Source organism: Silurus aristotelis (assembly GCF_946808225.1).
Source record: "Silurus aristotelis genome assembly, chromosome: 10".
Taxonomy (NCBI): Eukaryota; Metazoa; Chordata; class Actinopteri; order Siluriformes; family Siluridae; genus Silurus; species Silurus aristotelis.
The window spans coordinates 6655163-6677846 of NC_139583.1; the positions used below are offsets into that span (position 1 = coordinate 6655163).

Genomic DNA, 22684 nt, shown 5'->3' on the forward strand with positions numbered 1-22684 from the left:
TTAATATATAGTTGATTTTAATAACAGGCTTCAAAAAGGTCGACTTTGCAGGCAATGTAAACAGGCTGTCATAAATAATGTAAATAATAGTGTATATTGTTGAAAAGCTCAAATGTGCATGCTAGACCAAATATTATTACTGTAAATTATCATTGCAAATAAATTGTACAATTTCTAACCCATAAGACATAAAGAACTAACCAGATTAAGCAGGTTGAGCAATTGAGTCCTTCAATCCATAGGAGATGGATTCACAGTACCAAAAAGTGACATATTATAGTATAACATAAAGAACAGCATCAATAGGCACAATATTTGTCTCACATAATTAAGGTTTGTGAACTAAACATATACAGACTAAAATCATTCTGGGATGAAGGATGACTTTTGTTTATGTAAATTGTTTTCATGTTTTTCGTTACCAGGAGCCCTCTATGGGTCATTCAAGGTATGACATAAAATGTAAGATGTGAATGCACATACAAGTATGTACAGTATATCGAAAAAAATTACACTAATTTACCCAAAGTGTTTTGACCCCTGACTATCACACCCATATATAAACCGTGCCCAAACTATTGCCATACATTTTGGAAGCACACAATATTAGTGAATGTCTTTTAATGTTTTAGCTTTACAATTTCCCTTCAAAGAAACCAAGAAACCCAAATCTGTTTCAGCATGACAATACCCATATGAACAAAAGTAGGTCCATGAAAACATGGTACTGCCAAGATTGGAATAGAAGATCTTGAGAATCCAGACCGCCACAGTCACCTTTCTAATTCTCTTATGGCTAAGTGATCAAATTCCCACAGTCATGTTCGAAAAACTAATGGAAAACCTTTCTGGAATCGTGGAGGTTTTTATTACAGCAAATTTAGAAAGGGTTGGTCTCCAAACATATTTGAATGTAATGTTCAGGTGTCTACAAAGATTTTTTAGGTAATGCAGACATGAACCTGGGCATCTATCATTAGCTTTTGTGCAATGCCTGAGATTTACGACAATATGAATAGAGCTTAGTAAAAATTGTTACTTGAGATTCAACATCAAATGTAACAAGACAGTGGGTATGAAAAGTGTATTGCAAAGTTAGAGCTGTGTCATTGTTCAAAGCTCAAGAAGAGTGAAATCTTACTAGAAATAATCTTGGCTAATAAATTGTTACCTAAAACAAGTTTCTTTTATTTAGCGCATTTCTCACACCAAGGGGTCACTCGATTGCAAACGGTATTTATGTAGTCTGGGATACACTCATGTGTTTGTTCTGGCTCAGATGTTTATTATGTTGGAATCCAGTGATAAAGTGATAAAAGACATGTGAAAAAAACAACACCAGCTTGTATTGAAAAGTTCACATTTCTAAGTACTGTTGGCTTTATCAAACCGCTGATGTCAATGAATGCGTTTCAACCTTTTGCTCCTGAGGTATTGGTAATGTGCTCTCAGGGCTACACAGATGAATCCAGCGCTGTGAAGAGATTCAACTTATTATTCCAATGATAAAATGGGTTATAAATGAATACAATTAACCAGAAAAAAAACTTTTTTACTGTTATATAATGAGGTATTTCTATTTTAAAAAGCATTTATGAAATTAAAATCAAGGATGCAAACTTGTGCACAGCTATTCAGCCGTAATACACATTATCACATTGACTCATCTATTTATAGCAATTATAGCAACGTTATACCAGAACAAATTTGATTTCATTTGTAAATAAATGTAGTTACTTATAAATGTACATAGTTTGTATTTAGGTAAGCATATTGCTTTTCCCCTGCCTTCAATATTAGAGAGTATTTTGTGAGTATGCATGACATATAATTCAAATAAAGTCCATTTCATCTCCATCTCAGGTTTGCAGCAACATTAAAAATGTGGAAATATTTCTAACACGATATACTGCATTTATGCAATGCATTGCGTAACTCTACAATGCGGCTTGAAGTTCTTCCAATCATGAAAAAGCTTTGTGTCTATCCTCACCTCTCTGAGAGTCCCTTTCAATGTGCAAAGGCGGACCAATGCCCATCCAGGAACCAGCAGCATGGAAGAGAGAGCCATCAACCAGCCCAGAGTGTACGCCCAGTCTGGGTACACATACCCACGGTTGTATTTCAAAGGCTGATAATCAACAAGGGAATATATAAAACATACCTTGGGACAGAGAGAAAAAAATTATGGTTACTTGAAAATAATTATGAATATGTATTGGATATGACAGTAGGTATAATGCTATAAAAATGTCAATATTTTCTTGCACAGTTCCCACACTCTTAACACCTCTCATAAACACCACTATATAATATTTATGAAATATATATAATTGTGTATAAATGTATAAATGTGTTCCCTCAAATACACACATTAAAATGGTACATGCAAGTGTAGCAAGTGTAAGTTAGTTTTGTCTGACTGGTAAGACGATCGAATTTTCTGAACTAACATGACATAAATGTGTAAAGATGATATACACTTTTCCAAATCTACAGCTTTCCATTACTATAGAACTTAATATATCCTTTAGCCAAGATTCAAGCAAACAAAGCTTACCAGTAAGAGTAAAGGGGTGACATATTTCCAGCAGATCTTAAAGATGATGTTAGGGTATGACCCTGTCATATCTTCAATGATCCCAGACATTCGGTCAGCACCTTGCAGAATTGAGGTCATAAAATAGAGTGGATATGAAGAAGTTTTTTTTCAATTTTTGTTAATATATATAATAATAAAGGCACACGTCTGTCTCGCCATGTGTGAATAGAATAAATGATCAGTTTTTGTTTGTTACTGTTCTACAGGACAGTTTTCATGAAATACTTTTTTAATATGCACATAAGGACATGACAATTATGGGAAATTGCTCCTGCATTTGATGAAATGTAGAGAATCTGGAAAAAATCTTTGAAATTACTGTAATTCCTTAATTTTCCTTATGAGTAACATAACAAATGGACAAACGGACATCCATTCAAGCGATTACATTGATAATACTGGATATTATGTTATGCCACTCAGTCTAAAATTCAGGCATGGGTTTGAAACTTTTTTGGTCTGAGATTTCCTTTACTTAAAGACACCCTATTGCCTTTATCTTTTGCCCTAAAGTCATTTCACATTAAAACTCATCCAAATTAAAAGCAACTGAAAAAGCTTTTGTCTTTGATTCTAATATTTAAGGAAGATTTTGTCTATGATTCTAATATTTTAGGAAAATTATCTTATGCAAAATCTATTGGAGAGCTATGATCACAAAATTTACATCTTGTAAATTATCATACAAATGATTAAAGGATCTTTTTCTTTTTGCACAGAAATATGAAATTATTATGTACTAGCTGAAAGTACCCGTGCTTCGCTACTGAAGGCAGAACGCTAAGCAATATTGCAATAAGCAGTAAGCACTGAGCAGGACTGGATGATCAGAGATCAGAACGTAACGTCAACAAATAACGTACTACCCCTTTGTAGTACCGATACAGGGCAAACTACTTTGAAAATTATTTTTATCGTGCATCTAACATGTAATAAGAAACAATGTAATAAGTTTCATTAGGATCCGTACTGTTATTTCGAAGAATTTACAATGCGTGAGAAATCAAGTTTTTCGCGAGTTAGCCGCGATCCAGGGCGAATTTTTCAAAACCCTTTCTTAGTGAGCACCTAAGACCCAAGAGGAAGGTATGTTCCAAATTTCATTGCAATCCGTTCAGTGGTTTTTGAGATTTCGTGATGAGTGAGTGAGTCAGTCAGTGGTATTTGAGCTTTATATATATTGATTAAGATTTTAGTGTTTCAAAAATCTACTGAAAAATCTACTAAGTGTCCAGTTATGCATGCTATTTATTTATATTATTTATTTAACTAACTAAAAAATAGCTTAAAGTAAAATTGAAAAATAAATAGCCACTTTTTAAATTGTTTAACTGAGGTGTTGTTTTAACCCACCAAAAACCCAGCCTACTGCCAAGCACTGAAACACACAGATGAAGACAATGCATGCTCCATTACAGGCATAGTAGTCAAGCAGCTGAAACACATACATCCCCCCCTGCGGGAGACAAGGACATGGCATTAGAAAAGAAAATGCAAATGCTAGTAATAATAACACACGTACTGGCACTCTCTGAATTTTATATTCTACTGCTATAATGACTTACTTTTACTATTGGTACCTGTAAATGTACCACATTCAAACACATTTACCAACTTCTATAAACAAATGAATGACCTCGAGGTGATTAACTTATTTAAAACATAATGCATAAGTATGATTCTTCATTTACTTTGTGCCTTTTTATCATTTTTCCTCACCTCTGTGACCATTATGAATTGGCTGAAAAAACAGAAAACACAAAAGAGTAGCAGGAAAATCTCTCTGCGTCCGGTTCTTCGCAGAATTGTGGGAAACATGTCTGTCACTGATGTAATGATCACCTCCATTGTAAGAAACTGGATCACAGGACAAATACAGCAGTATGATGAATCAATTGCAGGTGTTCATGTGTGTGTATGTGTATGTGTATGTGTATGTGTATGTGTATGTGTATGTGTATGTGTATGTGTATCTGTATGTGTATGTGTATGTGTATGTGTATTTGCACCTGTGTGTCCAGACCCAGAAGAATAATCATAAAGAAGAAGCACACAGCCCACAGCTGAGGAAGAGGCATCATAGCAATTGCCTGGGGATATGCTACGAAAGCCAGGCCAGGACCTGAAGAGGAGACTTTATCTTTTCTTTGGGTAAAATGTATTTTAATATCATTAAAAACACTTCAACATATCTTAAACCTGTATATATAACAGGTAATACCTGACTCTGCCACCTCCTCTATGGGAACACCTTGTACATGAGCCATGAATCCTAGAACCGAGAACACTGCAAAGCCTGCAACAAGACTGGTACCACTGTTCAGCAGACACAGCCAAAAGCAGTCTCTAAAACATAAACATAAGTCTATGAATTGCAGGACCTATTATATGTAAAGATTTTTTTCATTAATCAGAGTTGAACTTCAAGTATTCTTCCAAGTATACATTTGTATAAATACAATAATTTTAACCCAAACTTGGATGCCTCAGACAGAAGCGTTCAGGTATATTTGACAGGTTACCTGTAGCAGTTGTTGTTGTATTGGTTGTAGCTTCCTAGCACAGTCAATACACCAACACCTATACTGTATGAGTAGATAATTTGACTGGCTGCCTCCATCCATACCTGCATACCCACACAGACAAGACAAAGAAATTAACAACATCAGTGAGTACCAAGCTTCTGTTTCATTTGGCAAGAGTTCTTAAACATTTCTTTGCTCTTTGTTCAAAATAGGGTGGGTTATAAGGCCATCCAAAAAAAAAAAACATTAAGCTTTTTACATTGAGAAACAAATGCACAAATAGAGTCTTCAAGACAGTTGGCTTTTTTTGGTGTACATACCTTCAAATTTAAAGATCAGTTGTTTATTGTTACATGTGACCTAAACACCTCTGTTAGCACATTAATGCTTATGTTTATGTTTGCGGTGTTGAAGGACAATCTTTTTGACTTGTTTTGTAGCCACAAGACTGAGAAAACTTGCCTTTATTGAGACAATAATAAACTCCAAAATTATATCACAAGGTTCTGGAGAAAAAAATGTGATGCCATCTGATTAATAGAGGCAAAATTGAAGGAGGGTAAGTTTTATGATTCCCATGACTTTTTCTATTTGCATGTAGTGCAGTTGCAGCACCTGAGGCCCCAAGAGTCGTTGGAAGTCTGGATAGAGGTAGAATTTAACACCCTGCATTGCTCCAGGCAAAGTCAGTCCACGAATTAGCAACACCAGCAGCATCACATAGGGAAATGTAGCTGTAAAATACACAACCTGAGCACAAAGTATATAGAATTATATGATTTAATTTTGATGCTATACTGCTTTATGACTATAAATATAAATATGTTATAATAAAGTAATTTTAGCTAAATATGTAGCAAAAATATATAAACACACTTTCCCCGTAGACTTGACTCCTTTCCAGATACAGAAATAGCAGATGATCCACATTGCAATTAGACACAAAAGGATTTCCCAGTTAACTTTTCCCACATCTTCAATGCCTTTAGAGATAGATAGCACTCTTCTCCTGTGGAGTATATGTCATAAAATTTGTATTTAATTACTGGCTAATTTAGAAATATTGAATGTATTTTATAGTATTATCTATTTATAAGCCCAAGCATGATGCAGCTTCTACCATTTGTTCTAAGACTTTTCCTCTTTTATGTGATGGTATTTGGGATTAATTTCCATTTGCCTTCATTAACAAAACTGTCAAAAGCATATTTGAATGATCCTGCTGCTCCTGTTTCCATAAAGCATGGTTTATGATCTGACCAGGACTGCTTTAGTAATTACAGTCCAATCACCAAACTAAATCTGTAAGTATTCTGTCACTTCTGTATTGACTTAGATTTGTCTCTACAATTTGAAATTGGACTTGTATCAGGATTTGAGCTATCTTAAACATTGGCTAAATATGGACTTGGTGTCAAACAATATTCAAAACGTTGTTTTTTTTTGTTTGTTTGTTTTTTACTTTTATTAAATTTAACAAGGAAACATTTCCTTTTCTAGAAAATTTTCACTGGAATTAAAAGCAAAGCTTAGCCTTAAAAAGGATTAGATGGTTTTCTGTTTCTATCTTTCTTGTCTTGCTTTTATTTGAAGTTGGCCTCAACCCCCCTTAAGACTTGGTCTTGACCCGATCTCTTATAGAGATTTGGATTTTTCTTGGACTTAATAAAAGCAATGTTAACAAATGACAGCTCTACTTCAACCACACTTTTCTTGCTATTGTGGCAATGACACATTTTATTTCAGATAAATGTATATGCCACTTACTCCCAAAATTCAGTGGCTGATGGCGTTGAGTTGATTTGCCTTGTCCAGTTAAGATTATCTCCAACAGCTATACAGTTATCTGAAAAAAAAGAGACAATGCGATTTGCACAACTGGGTTTACACTTACAGATTTCATAAATAACAGCTCAGGTCACTATTGATTTCACTTTATACCTGTGTTCCAGATATTGTCACAGCTGGCCCAGGGAAGCTGAAACTTGAAGGATAAGACCAAATAAAGCAGTGCCCAGGCGAGGATTATGATGTAGCACATGCAGCTATAGAGTTCAATCAACTGACAGGCATATCCAACACCTGACACAGTAAAAAAGGCAATCAGTTCACAGAGGTAAAACATTATCTCATACTGAAATATTTCCAGTATAGTCAGTCTGATGTAATGCTTTTAGCTGCATTGTATCTACAGAAAAACATACAACTCAAAATATATAATTTGATGATCTGATGGGTAAAATGCTTTCATTTCTTAAATTATGTATGAAAGTTGAACTCAACAAATATACCTATTTTTATCTACAGTGAAATTGTCTCTAATACTGATGTCATTTGGGAAATAAATGGGTGAGTTTAGTGTACAGGAGCAGGGAAACCATTTAGCTGCATCCAATTAGAAGTTGTGTGATCCAGTGATTTACATTTATACATATAAAAGAATAGTGTCACCCTTAGCCAGTGGACAAATATGCTGCCAACACGTGATCCCCCCTTCTTGTGTGTACTGTCCCATAGCTGTCTCCAGAAGGAATAGGGGTAAACCACAGGTCACAGCAAGCACCAGGTAGGGCAACAAGAACACCCCTGAAAACACAATATATCAAACTCATACAAAATTTTCATGAATAGTCAGTAATTAAAAAGATTCCAGCAAGACTGGGTGCAATACTGGCAGATTTTGCCCACAGAAGTGTCATTATTAAAAAAAAAACATCATAAATGAAAAATATAATTCACACTAACCTAAAGCAAGAAATACATCCATTAAAATGACATTTTTCTTTGACTATATTAGAATCATATTTCCTTTATTTGTAACATTTAAACGTATACAGTATGGTTTATCTATTTCAGGTTTCTTACCCCCTCCGTTCCTGTAGCAAAGATAGGGGAATCTCCAAACATTGCCCAGGCCCACTATATCTCCTGCTACAGCCAGAAGAAATTCACTTTTTTTAGCCCAATGGCCCCTTTTTTTTAGTTTTCTTCTTTTCACCATCTCTTCATGCATTTGTGTTTCCTGTAACTATTCAGCTTTTTCTATTATTGGATGTACTCCACTGTATCTTCTTATACTTTCTTCTTATCGCTGGGTTCCTGATATCTGAACCAATCATTTAAAAGAAACCTCTCATTTAAAAGAATCTCTCTCTCTCTCTCTCTCTCTCTCTCTCTCTCTCTCTCTCTCTCTCTCTCTCTCTCTCTCTCTCTCTCTCTCTCTCTGTGTATGTTCCATGTCCTGCTTCTGATTCTCTCATATGTAGTATATTTCGTGTTTGCATATTACAGTCAAAATCCTTTTGGCAAAACAGTGTGTTTACATCCAGTATATTTCTAAAGATCTATGCTCAATGAAGCCGTTCTGATGGCTCTTAACCAAAACATTAATACAATTATTTCTCCAGTATTCAGAATTAGGTTTTATACATGCAGTGAGAATTTGATATTAATATTCGGACCTTCAGTGTTCAGACCACTACATTGGGTGATGTTTTCTGAAAACATTTTCTTAGACAATATTAGTGTGGAAGATTTCTCTTTGAGAATTTGTGGTTTGGAATTACTTCACTGAATATTAAATCTATTGTATGAATAATAATCTGTGGGAGGTGGTAGATTAGTGGTTAAGGAATTGGGCTCTGGATAATAAAGAAATAAATGTGTTTAAATCTCAGCCCAATCTGCCACTGCTTGGCCTTTGACGACAACTACACATTTGGGAATTAATGGCCTTCTGGAAAGAGTCCAACAATGGCATCTTTGTGAAGCTGGGATTTTTTAACTCAACTTTCCAATCAGAAAAAAAATAAACCAAAACCAGAGTGAGCACGTACACCAACCAGGACTAACTTTATTGCCACCGATCAGGCATAACATTATTACCACCTGACAGAGGTGGGAAGTGACGAATTACGAATACTTCTAGTATCAGTACTTTACTTTGCTATTTCTTTTTCGAAGAACTTTTTACTTTCACTCATTGCATTTCTACACAAATATCTGTACTTTCTACTTATTACATTTTGAAAGCAGGCTCGTTACTTTAGTTTTTTCTATTTGGTGAAATGTCAATATTTTTTCTTCTCATTGCGCCATTTTTAGCCCATCAACCTCACACACCACAGATGTAGACTAGTTTACAAAGCTCACAATTAGCAAAGCAGAGGGCAACAAGAAGTCTGGGGTTAACGTGGATGAGACAGAGGGAGTCAGTGATATAAACATGACTGATTACAGAGACATTCCTGATCACCTGATCATCATCTTTACTCTGCTTGTGTTCTATATGGTGGATGTTCAGCCTGGATACATTTAATAGGAAACAAAATTTAAAATTAGTTTTGTATTAATATATTCATTAGGGCTGTCAAGTTCATTTTAACGGCACTAATTTTATTAACGTGCGAATAATGCAACACGCATTTCTGTTTGACCATTTTTATTCAAAATATAAATAAATAAATATAAAAAAGGCAAAATTTAAACCTTCAGCACAACACATTTATTCACTATGTCCTATCGTTACTTAGATATGAAAAAAAAAACTCCACCGTTACCATTTTTCGAATCAGTGAACATTTGTTTTACTTATGCCCCAAGTCTCAAATCAAGCACTAAAACCCGCCAGCGACTCTTTGATTTTTTTTCTGGACTTTTTCCTCCACCCAAGGCCAGAATTCAGTTTTAGTTTGACTCTGTGTTTCAGCAAACGGAATGAGTCTCGGTAGCTAACCTTACATTGACATATATTTTGGAACCATGATTTTAAAGATTTCGCTACATCAGCGATTCACTGTGGGCAATATCACTAGCATAGCTTACTCTGTATTTTTAAAAGATCCACTAAATAAAACTGCTGTAAATTTTGCTTAAATCTGTTAATCAACCTTAGTTCTGATACCAAAACTACCGTAATTTCCGGACTATTAATCGCACCCAAATATAAGCCGCACGCTCTGAATTTGACAAAGATTTTTATTTTGAACATAAATAATGTCTACACTGAAACTAATGAACTTTACACATGCTTTAACGAAAGACAGTGTCTGTTACACGGCTTGTATCTAAACAGTAGCCTACCAAGAAAGTCATTGTTCAATGTCTTCCTCCTTCCTTTCACAACTATTTCTCTCAGGAGTTTTTCTTTTGGCATCGTCGTGCGTTTAAAATCACCATCGGTGAAGCTTTTCTCCCGATGCCGTGCAGCTCAGAACACAGGTGAAGTGTGTTTTCATGCCCGGTTGTTTTCAGCGTGACGAATGATTCGCATTTCCTGTAGACAGTCCGAGTGAGCGGCAGGTCAACCGTCAGAGGAACATCATCCATATTTATGATGTGGTGCGGCCCGATTCAGTGGGAGCGCATCTGATTTAATATAAAGAGTTTCATTGGTTCACCTGAACCCGTTCCGCAATTTCATTGGTCAAAGGTTATGGGGCTCAGTTTTTTGGCATGAAGTTTGTGAAACTGTGAAAACCCAGGAAAAATCCATAACTTAGCCGCTTTGTTTATGCCGGGGGTTTAAAGAGTGGGGGAAAAAGTAGCAGCTTATAGTCCGGAAAATACGGTACTAAATTTTAAAAACAATCCATGATTTTAAACCTTTTTAATTGCCAATGTAATGTGACGTCAAAAATATTTGAGGGAAAAAACACAAATTTGTTTTTATGGTAATATAAAAAGTGATAGTGAATGGATTTTTTAACCTTTTTTTTTTTTACCTTTATCACACACAAACACACACAGTGTAATACTCCATAGAAAACTCTACCTCTCGCACAGGGCTATGTCATGGCGCCATTTGGTAGCCAACAGTTAAAAATTACAAACGTAACCTTTTCCCAAAATGGGGCACTACTAACTTTCAAAAATGTCGTTTTAATTACAGTCAATAAGCAAAAAACAGCCACACACAATAAATGTGGGAGAAAATAATTAAAGCTGATTCTGCAAAAAAATAACAATGCATCAAAGTCAGGTTTGTTACTAATCTTTGACGCAGCTAAAACTGTGATAAAAGTAAAAATAAATCCAGTTTACAATCAGCTTTTATATTAAAATGAATTCACTTTGTGGTTTTTTTTTGTTTTTTGTTTTTTCCAACAAATCTGTTTAATGCTATTTTGTTACATAAATGGTTAATTTTCTTCCTTGAGTTGGCCTGTGACAACTTGGGGGTTCATCCAGAATAATCCTTTTTAGATTTTATTAAATTAGCAATTTAAATTATTACTAAATTAGAGAGTTTGCCAAATTCAAATAGTTTTAGGAATATTACATAAAACATTTTTGTGGCAAAAGCACTATATATGTAAAAAAAAATAGAGTTTGGAGTTTTTATAAAAAAACAGGTTCTAATGGTGAGACTGCTGCAAGATTAATTCAGTGATGATTAAAATAAGTAGCGCTTTAATTTTAGGATGATATCTGTGGTTGGTGTGATGTGATGTGGTGCATAGCTTTTTAGACTAAAATATAAAACCCTTGCCAATAATCACACAAAGACTAAGGTTTACCCTCATAAGGTCTTCGTTTCCTGTTTACAAATCTGGTCTTTGGGGTCTATTTCTGATTTATGCTGGATTTATAGATTTTTTTTTGACAAATGAAGAAAAAATATTGAGTTTTTTTCACATTTCCCATTCATTTCAATGTGGGGTCATATTGACCCAGAAGACCAGAAGTGTAAAAAAAAATTTTACATACCTTCAGAACAACCGAATCAAGCCCAGTTTTTTTGTGTGTGTATAGATAGATTATGTAGGAAAAGTCACAAAATATTATTCCACTCAGATGAAGGGAACCCTTTTTTTTAATCAAGGAAACGTCGATTGGGGTCATATAGACCCCAAGGACCGATTAAAGGTTAAAAGTAGTTTCAGTTATGTGTAATGAACTAATGTAAGGTAAAAAAGATCCAGTATGTTGTTTCAGCACCTTTTTACAGATATCAAAGTTTCTGTAATGGAAAAATATTTCTAGTTTCCAGCAATCCAAATCCCATTGTTTAAACAACACTGTGAAAAGCATAAATCGGACAATTTTTTTTCAAGGAAGATATATACATATATCCAGTATATCTGTATCATTTAAGGCTGCAATTCATGATTTTGATAAATCAGACACACACGTACACACAATAGTATAATGATCGATATTGTTACCAAAATGTGAACAGTTTACTCACTTTCTAGAATATAAATAATATGTATTTTCTGAATACAAACTGATGTTACACTTTTAGGAGCCTTTTTGCTTGTCGCTGTATTCAGATTCAGCTAAATGTATGCCATGTTTGTAATTTCTACTCTTTAAGATTAAAGTAATAATAATAATCTTTTTTAACATTATTAAAAAAATACTCAACTAACTTACTGGTAATGTATTTTGGATCTTTGGATCTAAATACACCACTTTTGAGCACATGATTCTGTCTCAAAATACAAAGAAAGCACAAAATAGGACGTTATGGCACTGACTAGCTAAAATGAGACTCTAAATGCATCTGTTTCATCGCGAGAGTCAGTGTGAAATTCCGAGCATGCAATGAGAACCAAGGAGTTTACACCTAATAAAGTGAGCTGGCATTCAACTATATTACATTTCTTACATCTGGTACATAATGAGTTGCATAATGCATTAAGCCACAATTCACAGTCATGTGTTAAGTATTTCTTTTTCTTATGAAGAATTTCAACTATTGTTTCACATTTGAGTACTATTTACAGATTGTAAATATGTACCATCAGGTAGACCCCTGATCATTCAGAGTAATAGTCATCCGTTTATAAAATTAGAACACATCATTTCTTCCACTTGTATATGAAAAACAGTGGCACAATTTATTCTGTAATGTAAATAGTATATATTATGTAGTGTACAGTCTTCATGGCTGCAGGATTTGTCAAACAGCTGATGTCATTAAATGTATTTTTGCTCTCTGCTTCTGGGTCAAAGGCACGTTGGTCTCAGGACTGCACAGTTGGCACCAGCGCTGTGAAAAACAACAAGTTGTTTCTTAATATTATTTCTTTAGAAACTTAAAAAACAAAGGAGGAAATAAAGTATGCATTGTTTAAAGACCTCCACGCTTACTCAACGAAGAATCCAGCAACACAACACATACCTGACAGTTTTTTTCTCTATTTGAAAATAAATAAAGCTTATATTTAATTGAATATAGTTTCTTCTTTCTTTTTATACCTACTAATTACATCCTATTAAATCCATAACCCAATTTCCAAAGCAATGTTGTAGTGGATCATATCAAACAAACACTGGACGAAAGTCAGGAACATAGCCTGGATGGGATGCTAGTCGATTCACACAGATTCATACATTTTGCAGCTAGAGCCAATTTACAGTAGACAATTTCCCTATTGTGATGCATTTATGTGGAGGAAAACTAGAGAAAAACCAACCCAAAAACCATGAGGCAGAAATATACAATATATAAGTTTAAGACGAATGCAAAAAGACATATCATCATCCTTATTAATTTTCCAATGCTGGCTAGATACAATGTTCTACAGCTGATATCGGCCTACACAAACCCTTTACACTGGATAATAATAATTCTTATTGAAATCATAGTGCTGTATTGAAAATTTTGTTCATACTTGTAAAAGACTTTGGGGTTTTTTCTTATAAAAAAATTATAACCATTGCTAAGCAGCCAGTGTTTTTTTTAAGGACATCAGCAAAGTAGAAAATATATGATATGTTTATGTTAAAAAATGCAAAAAGTTTGCATATGTATCTATTCTCACCTGTTTAAGGCTCCCTTTAGCTTTCAATAAGCAAAACAATGCATACGCAGGAACCACAAGGATGGAGGACAGAACCATCAGCCAGCCCAGCCCATATGCCCAGGCTGGGTACACATACCAGCGATTATATGTTAGAGGCTGATACTCCACCAAAGAATATATGAAAGATACCTTGGGATAAAAGAAGAAACTAACAAATAACTATTACACAATTAAACACAATTAAAGCCCACAACTGCAATCTGGCAGCAGTAATGTTGTGTTTGTGTAAAGATGAATATTTTTAATGACTAAGAAACACATAAATATCAAATCTGTAACTGATATTTAAAAAAGAAAGTCATGTGTAAGTTCAGTGGTACCCAGTCATGTGCAATTCTTTTTTTACAAATTAACTCAATTCTTATTCGTTATCTGAAAGTGTGGATACATCAGGTAACAAGTGGCTTCACAACCAAAAGCTTACCAGCAAAAGAAATGGAGTAATGTATTTCCAGCACAGCCTAAAAATGACATTGGGGTATGACCCTGTCATGTCTTCAATGACATCACACATTCGTTCAGCCCCTGAAAAAGCCACAGAATATAAACGAGGTGAATTATAGACGTGTTAAAGTACAGCAAGTCCATTTAGCAAAAGGTTTAGGTTTTATATTATATTTTTCTCAACATTTCTTAATGTGGAAGTGTAAACAATGCAATTATTGAACAAGTAAATTACGCTATAGATAATACGTTTTACATAATAAGTTTTGGTTTTGTAGCTAAATGTTTTAAATGAAAAGATCTGTATCTATAACTGGTTGAAAGATTGGCTGAAAGACTGGTTAAAAACCACAGCCTTTTTTTAAAACTCAGGGCACAATATTTGAAAAAGTTGCCATGATTGTAAATACAAATTATTATCAATATTCATTACAAGTGTAATATCCAACTTGGACACTCCCACCCCACACCACTAGTGGACACTCTGACCCTACACGAGTTTAGAACTTCCTCTTTGAGCTTATTCTCATTTTCTATTTAAGTTTTACTGAAAGACACATAGATATTCGCTAGGCATGACAAGCTAATTATCCAATTAATTACATTAATAATTGATTATTTTTATTTTATTTTTATATAATTGACAGTTTTATTTGAGAGGGCAGTTAATATGTGAGGTGTTTGTGACCCACCAAAGGCCCAGCCCACTGCTAGACACTGAAACACAGAAAGGAAGTAGATGCAGGCTCCATTACAGGCGTAGTAGTCAAACAGCTGAAACACGTACATACCACCCTGCAAGGCACAATTACATACGTAAAATGCAGATCCGAGTGTGAGACAAAGTAAAAACACCTTGAGACTGATGAATGGAAAGGAAACCATGATTATATGCTTATAGCCACTATCTAAATTCTCTCAAATAAAAGTCTTTCTTTATTAGCATACATAGCAAAAAGAAGAGACTCAAATGCAACTTGACGTCTTTAACCATATTTTGACAGCAGTGACTAGCAGGTTACTTTCTGTTTCTTTTATTTTCTTACTGTCCCCACCTCTGTGACCATGATCAACTGACTGAAGAAGCAGACAATACAGAAAAGAAGCAGAAAGATCTCTCGGCATCCAGTTCTACGCAGCACTTTCGGAAACACGTCCGTCACTGAAGTAATGACCACCTCCATCGCAAGAAACTGGAAGGCAGCACAAGTGCAGCAATATATTTAAACAGTTTAACTATTCAAACCTATGTTTAACGTTTAAATAGTATTCAGGTTACTAATTGTTATGATGATCAAATGGAAAACATTCAAGCAAAAGTAAAAGGGTAAAAAGGAAGAGGTGACCAAGAAGAGAAAGAATAATAGAATAGGACAATAAGACATTGTATCCTTGAAGAAATGTGTGGCAATCCAATTAGTCTTGTGGCTAAAACAATAGCAGTATATTTACATTGATGTTCATAAAATTGTGCTTAATGTGTATGGGTGTGTGTACATGCACCTGTGTGTCCAGACCAAGTAGAATTATCATTATGAAAAAGCACACAGCCCACAGCTGAGGCAGAGGCATCAAAGCCACTGCCTGAGGATAAGCAACAAAAGCTAAGCCAGGACCTGTGGGAATAGAAATGGATATATATATATATATATATATATATATATATATATATATATATATATATATATATATATATATATATATATATATATATATATATATATATATACTGCATACATACATTACTATTCATACATTACTATTCATACATTATTAATTATACTTTTTCGAACATGTAATACCTGACTCTGCCACATCTTCTATAGGAACACCTTGTACATGTGACATGAAGCCCAATACTGAGAAAACTGCAAAGCCTGCAACAAAACTGGTACCACTGTTCAGCAGGCACAGCCAAAAGCAGTCCCTAATGCACAAATACATAAATATGTGCACTTAAAAGAGTTAATACTCATACCCAGCAAAGCAAGTTTATAATGACTACATTATTCTTTTTTCATTACTTAGCATAGTAACCCAATATAAGTTTTTATTCAAAGGTGTATTAGCAAGATAAATGTGTTTTTTATCGGATCATTAATTTTTACATCTGTTAACAATCAATTAACCCATCAATCAATAATCAAAAAGGTTACTTTACTTGGCACATGTAAATTACAGCACAGTGATAAGATAAGATAAGATAAGATAAGATAAGATAAGATCAGATAAGATAAGATAAGATAAGATAAGCCCTAACAACTAAGCTACCACTTTAGTAGTAATAATAATTACTACTAAATAATAAATTAATAGATATTATTATTATTATTATTATTATTATTATTATTATTATTATTATTATTATTATTATTATTATTATTATTATTATTATCTTTATGAGATTTATAATGATGATCATTAAGCCACCAGCATTATGATGGTATATTCTGGTCACGTTAACTATTGGCATATTAAATCAGTTTGTGGTATTTAATTTTTATTTGATCAGGTTTCATTGTTTATACCTATTGATATAATCACCGTAACAAATAACTGTAAATTAGTTTATTAATGGTGCCTTATTTTCAATGATCTACAGATTATTTTAGTTTAGTATAAAATGTTATTATTATTTTCAAAGCTAAATATGAGAGAAATATTATCTTACAAAATGTTCCAGTTACCTGTAGCAGTTGTTGTTGTTTTGGTTGTAGCTGCCAAGCACAGTCAATATTCCCACACCTATACTGTAAGAGTAGCTAATTTGACTGGCTGCCTCCATCCATACCTGCACACGTAAACACAGAGATGTTAACCGACTATATTTACTTCCTTAAGGGGGCTTGTAATTAACTTCGGCATTAACAATTATCCACAACCTAAAGAAATAGTCATTCTAAATTGCATAACCATTAAAATGTATCCAAGTTTTGTTAAAGTGATCCTATAGCAATATTCAATATTCCATGACACATATGTGTCTGTTTGCATGTTGTGTGATTGTTCCACCTGAGGGTCCAACAGTCGCTGGAAGTCTGGATACAGGTAGAAAATAACACCCTGCATAGCTCCAGGCAGAGTCAATCCACGAATCAGCAACATCAACAACATCACATAGGGCAATGTAGCTGTCAAATACACCACCTCAGAGCAGTGGATGGAAAACACATTAAATAACATCATATATTAGAAACCGAACTAGAACAATGCAGAACAAAGAGTTTAGAGACTCTTGTGGTTTTTGTGGTAGCACGCACATATATAAGGGCCAGTTTGTGAATGAAGGGAGGAGCCGAAGGAAACAAGCATTAATGATCACACACACACACCTTTGAGTGTGTGATTGCTTCCAATAGGTATGTGTGTGTGTGTGTATGTATGTATGTATATATTTTTGTTTGTATGTTTGTATGTATGTATGTATGTATGTATGTATGTATGTATGTATGTATGTATGTATGTTTGTATGTATGTATGTATGTATTTATGTATGTATGTATGTATGTATGTATGTTTGTATGTATGTATGTATGTATGTATGTATGTATGTATGTATGTATGTATTTTTGTTTTTATGTTTGTATGTATGTATGTATGTATGTATGTATGTATGTACAGTATGTTTGTATGTATGTATTTATTTATTTATTTATGCATGCATGTATGTATGTATGGATATCAGCTTAAAGACATATGTTTAAAGAAACAAGTGGGTGAAAGTGGGCAATATAGCCAATCAAAGTAAACTTTTTGTTATCTTCCTCCTTCTTCCCTGAGCCAGCGAACTCGCTACTGTTTTAATGGTAACAAAATGTATTCAGCAGTCCACTTTGGAAGTCATGTATGCACTCACCTTCCCAGTAGACTTGACTCCTTTCCATATAGAGAAATAGCATACAATCCACATTGCAATTAGACACAAAAGAATCTCCCAGTTGATGTCACCGACTTCATCAATACCTTTAGAGATAGTAAGCACTCTTCGCCTGTACAATAATATGAAGGAAATAACTAGTAGCATAATATTCTCTGTAGTTAATCATTAAGGATTTACCAAATAGTCCATCTAAGTTAACACTATGGGTTAAAATGACACAAAGTTATGCTATGTTTTCATGTACCATATATGACACTTACTCCCAAAACTCAGTAGCTGCAGATGTTGAGTTGACCTGTCTTGTCCAGTTGGCATTATTTACAACAGAAATGCAGCTGTCTGAAAGAAGAGAGGTATGCCTTACACAATTTTGCCTTTATTACCTCAATAATGTCTGCATACTGTATATATGTACAGTGGAGAAAATAAGTATTTAAACACCCTGCTATTTTGCAAGTTCTCCCACTTAGAAATCATGGAGGGGTCTGAAATTGTCATCGTAGGTGCATGTCCACTGTGAGAGACATAATCTAAAAAAAAAAATCCAGAAATCACAATATATGATTTTTAAACTATTTATTTGTATGATACAGCTGCAAATAAGTATTTGAACACCTGTCTATCAGCTAGAATTCTGACCCTCAAAAACCTGTTAGTCTCCCTTTAAAATGTCCACCTCCACTACATTTATTATCCTAAATTAGATGCACCTGTTTGAGGTCGTTAGCTGCATAAAGACACCTGTCCACCCCATACAATCAGTAAGAATCCAACTACTAACATGGCCAAGACCAAAGAGCTGTCCAAAGACACTAAAGACAAAATTGTACACCTCCACAAGGCTGGAAAGGGCTACGGGGAAATTGCCAAGCAGCTTGGTGAAAAAAGGTCCACTGTTGGAGCAATCATTAGAAAATGGAAGAAGCTAAACATGACTGTCAATCTCCCTCGGACTGGGGCTCCATGCAAGATCTCACCTTGTGGGGTCTCAATGATCCTAAGGAAGGTGAGAAATCAGCCCAGAACTACACGGGAGGAGCTGGTCAATGACCTGAAAAGAGCTAAGACCACCGTTTCCAAGGTAATACACTAAGACGTCATGGTTTGAAATCATGCATGGCATGGAAGGTTCCCCTGCTTAAACCAGCACATGTCCAGGCACGTCTTAAGTTTGCCAATGACCATTTGGATGATCCAGAGGAGTCTTGGGAGAAAGTCATGTGGTCAGATGAGACCAAAATAGAACTTTTGGGTCATAATTCCACTAAACGTGTTTGGAGGAAAAAGAATGATTAAGAACATCCCAAGAACACCATCCCTACTGTGAAGCATGGGGGTGGTAGCATCATGCTTTGGGGTGTTTTTCTGCACATGGGACAGGGCGACTGCACTGTATTAAGGAGAGGATGACCAGGGCCATGTATTGCGAGATTTTGGGGAACAACCTTCTTCCCTCAGTTAGAGCATTGAAGATGGGTCGAGGCTGGGTCTTCCAACATGACAATGACCCGAAGCACACAGCCAGGATAACCAAGGCGTGGATTTGTAAGAAGCATATCAAGGTTCTGGCGTGGCCTAGCCAGTCTCCAGACCTAAACCCAATTGAGAATCTTTGGAGGGAGCTCAAACTCCGTGTTTCTCAGCGACAGTCCAGAAACCTGACTGATCTAGAAAAGATCTGTGTGGAGGAGTGGCCCAAAATCCCTCCTGCAGTGTGTGCAAACCTGGTGAAAAACTACAGGAAACGTTTGACCTCTGTAATTGCAAACAAAGGCTCCTGTACCAAATATTAACATTGACTTTCTCAGGTGTTCAAATACTTATTTGCAGCTGTATCATACAAATAAATAGTTAAAAAATCATATATTGTGATTTCTTGATTTATTTTTTTTAGATTATGTCTCTCACAGTGGACATGCACCTACGATGACAATTTCAGACCCCTCCATGATTTCTAAGTGGGAGAACTTGCAAAATAGCAGGGTGTTTAAATACTTATTTTCCTCACTGTATGTGTTCATGTTTCGACAGTTATTTATTTTCACAAATAAATGTAGCACTGCTAATACGACAGCTATGATCAGTTTCATCAATTAAAGCCACTCTTGGTTCCATTTCATACTTGTATTCCAGGCATTGTCACAAGTCGCCCAAGGGAGTTGAGATTTGAAAGATAACACCAAGTACAACAGTGCCCAGGCCAGGATTATGATATAGCACATGCAGCCATACAGTTGAATCACCTGACCTGCATAGCCAACACCTGAAACAGGACATAAAGCTAGTAAGGTACAGAGCACAGGGAAGATTAAGGTATACAATATGGCCAGAAATTCTGTATGTGAACACCTGATATTTACGTTTGGTCCTTTCCTAAACTGTGGCCACAAAGTTGGAAGCACACAATTGTCTTGAATGTCACAGCAGCATTATGATTTCCCTGAATAAAGTAAGTTCCCATGTGGAAATGGTGTACCAAAGCATCATCAGAGCTCGACCTCACTAATGCTTTTGTGTTTAAATAAGCACAAATCCCCAAAACCACATTCAAAATCTAGTGTAAAGCCTTTCCAGATGAGTAGAAACTGTTATGGGAAATGAGGAACATCTAATTTTTAATGCCCATAGTTTAAAAAGGGATATTTGAGCGTTCACAATACTCGTATATTTAGATTACTGTTTATAGATGTCATTTCAGTTCATTATTGGTAAATGCTCTAAAAAAAAGAATATTGCATTTATCCTATGCAAGGTTCACATTATCAGTTTTTAACACATCTGACTCAACAGCTAATTCCCAAAGCCCTTGTGAAATTTGCTGTGTTGAACATAAGGTTCAAGATGTGTCATAATACTAAAGTTAAACAATGATAAAAATTTAATTCTTGCTATTGGGAATGAAGTGCAGAAAAAACGTCATGCTTATTTAACTGATGTTCTGTCAGGGCTATGCCTTCTCCCAGCACTCAGCACGCTCGCAGTGCCTTGCCCACATACTAACCACCTTCACCTGTTTCTCATCATCTCATTCCCTACTTAAAGCCCGTGTTCGCACTCACTCACCGTCCGTCCTACCGTTCATTCTAAGGAATATACCTGTTTTACTGTACTGTTGCTTCCTAGCTGTTGTTTGTTTCCCCAAAGACTATTAAACCTCTTAAGTGTTACTCCGGTTTCCGTCTCTTGATGCCCGCGTGACATCTTCCTATCTGTAAACCTAGGAGTTATTTTTACAAGTGACCTCAGCTTCAGGACCCACATGAGTCATGTCTGAAAACCAGCATTTTATCACCTGAAAACATATCCAAGGTCTTGACATTTTCCCAACTGCTGATAATCAGAAACTCGTGCATGCCTTTGTGTCAACTCATCTGGATATCTGTAAGCCTCTCCTATCTTGTTTAGGAAAAAACTGTATCTCTAGTTTTCAGAGAATGCAATATGTTTTCAGAAAGAGGAGCAAAATGCTGTAGAGTGACCAACATTAACATTATTCTGCATGTAGCAGCACAACAATGAAGTTCAGGGCACACTCAAGTTGAGTACTTCACAATAAATATTTCTCACATGCTGACCTTGAATACAAATCTATGAGGTAACTTGTGAAAACAATGCACCCTTATGTTACTTACCCTGAGCCAGTGGGCAGATTTGTTTCCAGCATGTGATGCCTCCCTCTTGTGTGTACTGCCCCATAGCAGTTTCCAGGAGGAATAAGGGCAAACCACAGGTCACCGCAAGCACCAAATAAGGCACCAAAAACACCCCTAATGACATAGTAATAATGCCAAACTCTAAATTAGTTAACAAATGAAAAGATTTTGACTTTATTCTGTAAATAAGGCAATCGGTTGTACATACATGTACATTTTAAAATCCGGTTTCTATATTTTAATGTTTTAGAAAATGAAAACACGACAATCACAATAAATCACTTATACAACATATGATAAATGGATAAACAATAAACAATATACAGTATATTTTTTCAGTTCTCTTACCTCCTCCATTCCTGTAGCAGAGGTAGGGAAATCTCCAAACATTACCCAGACCCACTATGTTTCCTGCCACTGCCAGGAGAAATTCATTTTTACTCTCCCATAGTCCTCTCGCCTCTAGTTTTCTGTTTTTCAACATCTCTTCATGAAATCCTGTCTCCTGCTATGCTGCCTGAATTATAACACTTTCTTGCCGTCTCTTTGGATTTCGTCGCCTCCCCACAGCTGACTTTTAAACTTGAGCTCTAGTCTATACTTTCTCCAGACTTTAAAAAAGAAAGAAGTGACCAGTTGTGTATACACACAAGTCACCTTGAATCTAATTATGAGATACAGGTTTAACTGTGAAGGGGTGTGGTTAAAGCTGAACTGAAAACACAAAGTGGAGTATGGTGAGCTGTGACACCTGTTATATGTTTATA

General features: G+C 35.2%; 1 protein-coding gene across 1 annotated transcript; it reads right to left on the minus strand.

Moving 5' to 3' along the window:
• Positions 1–1362: 1362 nt before the first annotated feature.
• On the minus strand, positions 1363–22645 carry LOC310732688 (uncharacterized protein). Its single transcript, XM_083553302.1, has 28 exons — positions 22266–22645; positions 21897–22031; positions 20387–20527; positions 18525–18603; positions 18241–18373; positions 17397–17531; positions 17072–17175; positions 16187–16311; positions 15888–16000; positions 15440–15577; positions 15077–15179; positions 14365–14465; positions 13899–14069; positions 13040–13123; positions 7993–8149; positions 7579–7713; positions 7069–7209; positions 6895–6973; positions 6004–6136; positions 5743–5877; positions 5125–5228; positions 4824–4948; positions 4612–4724; positions 4322–4459; positions 3956–4058; positions 2561–2661; positions 1994–2164; positions 1363–1474 (listed from the first exon to the last, which is right to left on the minus strand). Exons 1-28 carry the CDS (start codon positions 22399–22401, stop codon positions 1385–1387), a joined length of 3423 nt encoding a protein of 1140 aa, XP_083409428.1. The 5' UTR covers positions 22402–22645; the 3' UTR covers positions 1363–1384.
• Positions 22646–22684: the final 39 nt, after the last annotated feature.

Bases quoted from the DNA above. Each gene is read 5' to 3' on its own strand.
- LOC310732688 (XM_083553302.1), bottom strand. From the start codon at position 22,401: ATGTTGAAAAACAGAAAACTAGAGGCGAGAGGACTATGGGAGAGTAAA. The intron at 17,532-18,240 runs GTGAGTGCATAC...CACTGCTCTGAG, and splicing joins GAGTCAAGTCTACTGGGAAG to GTGGTGTATTTGACAGCTAC. The intron at 4,949-5,124 runs GTAACCTGTCAA...TTTATGTTTTAG, and splicing joins TACAACAACAACTGCTACAG to AGACTGCTTTTGGCTGTGTC.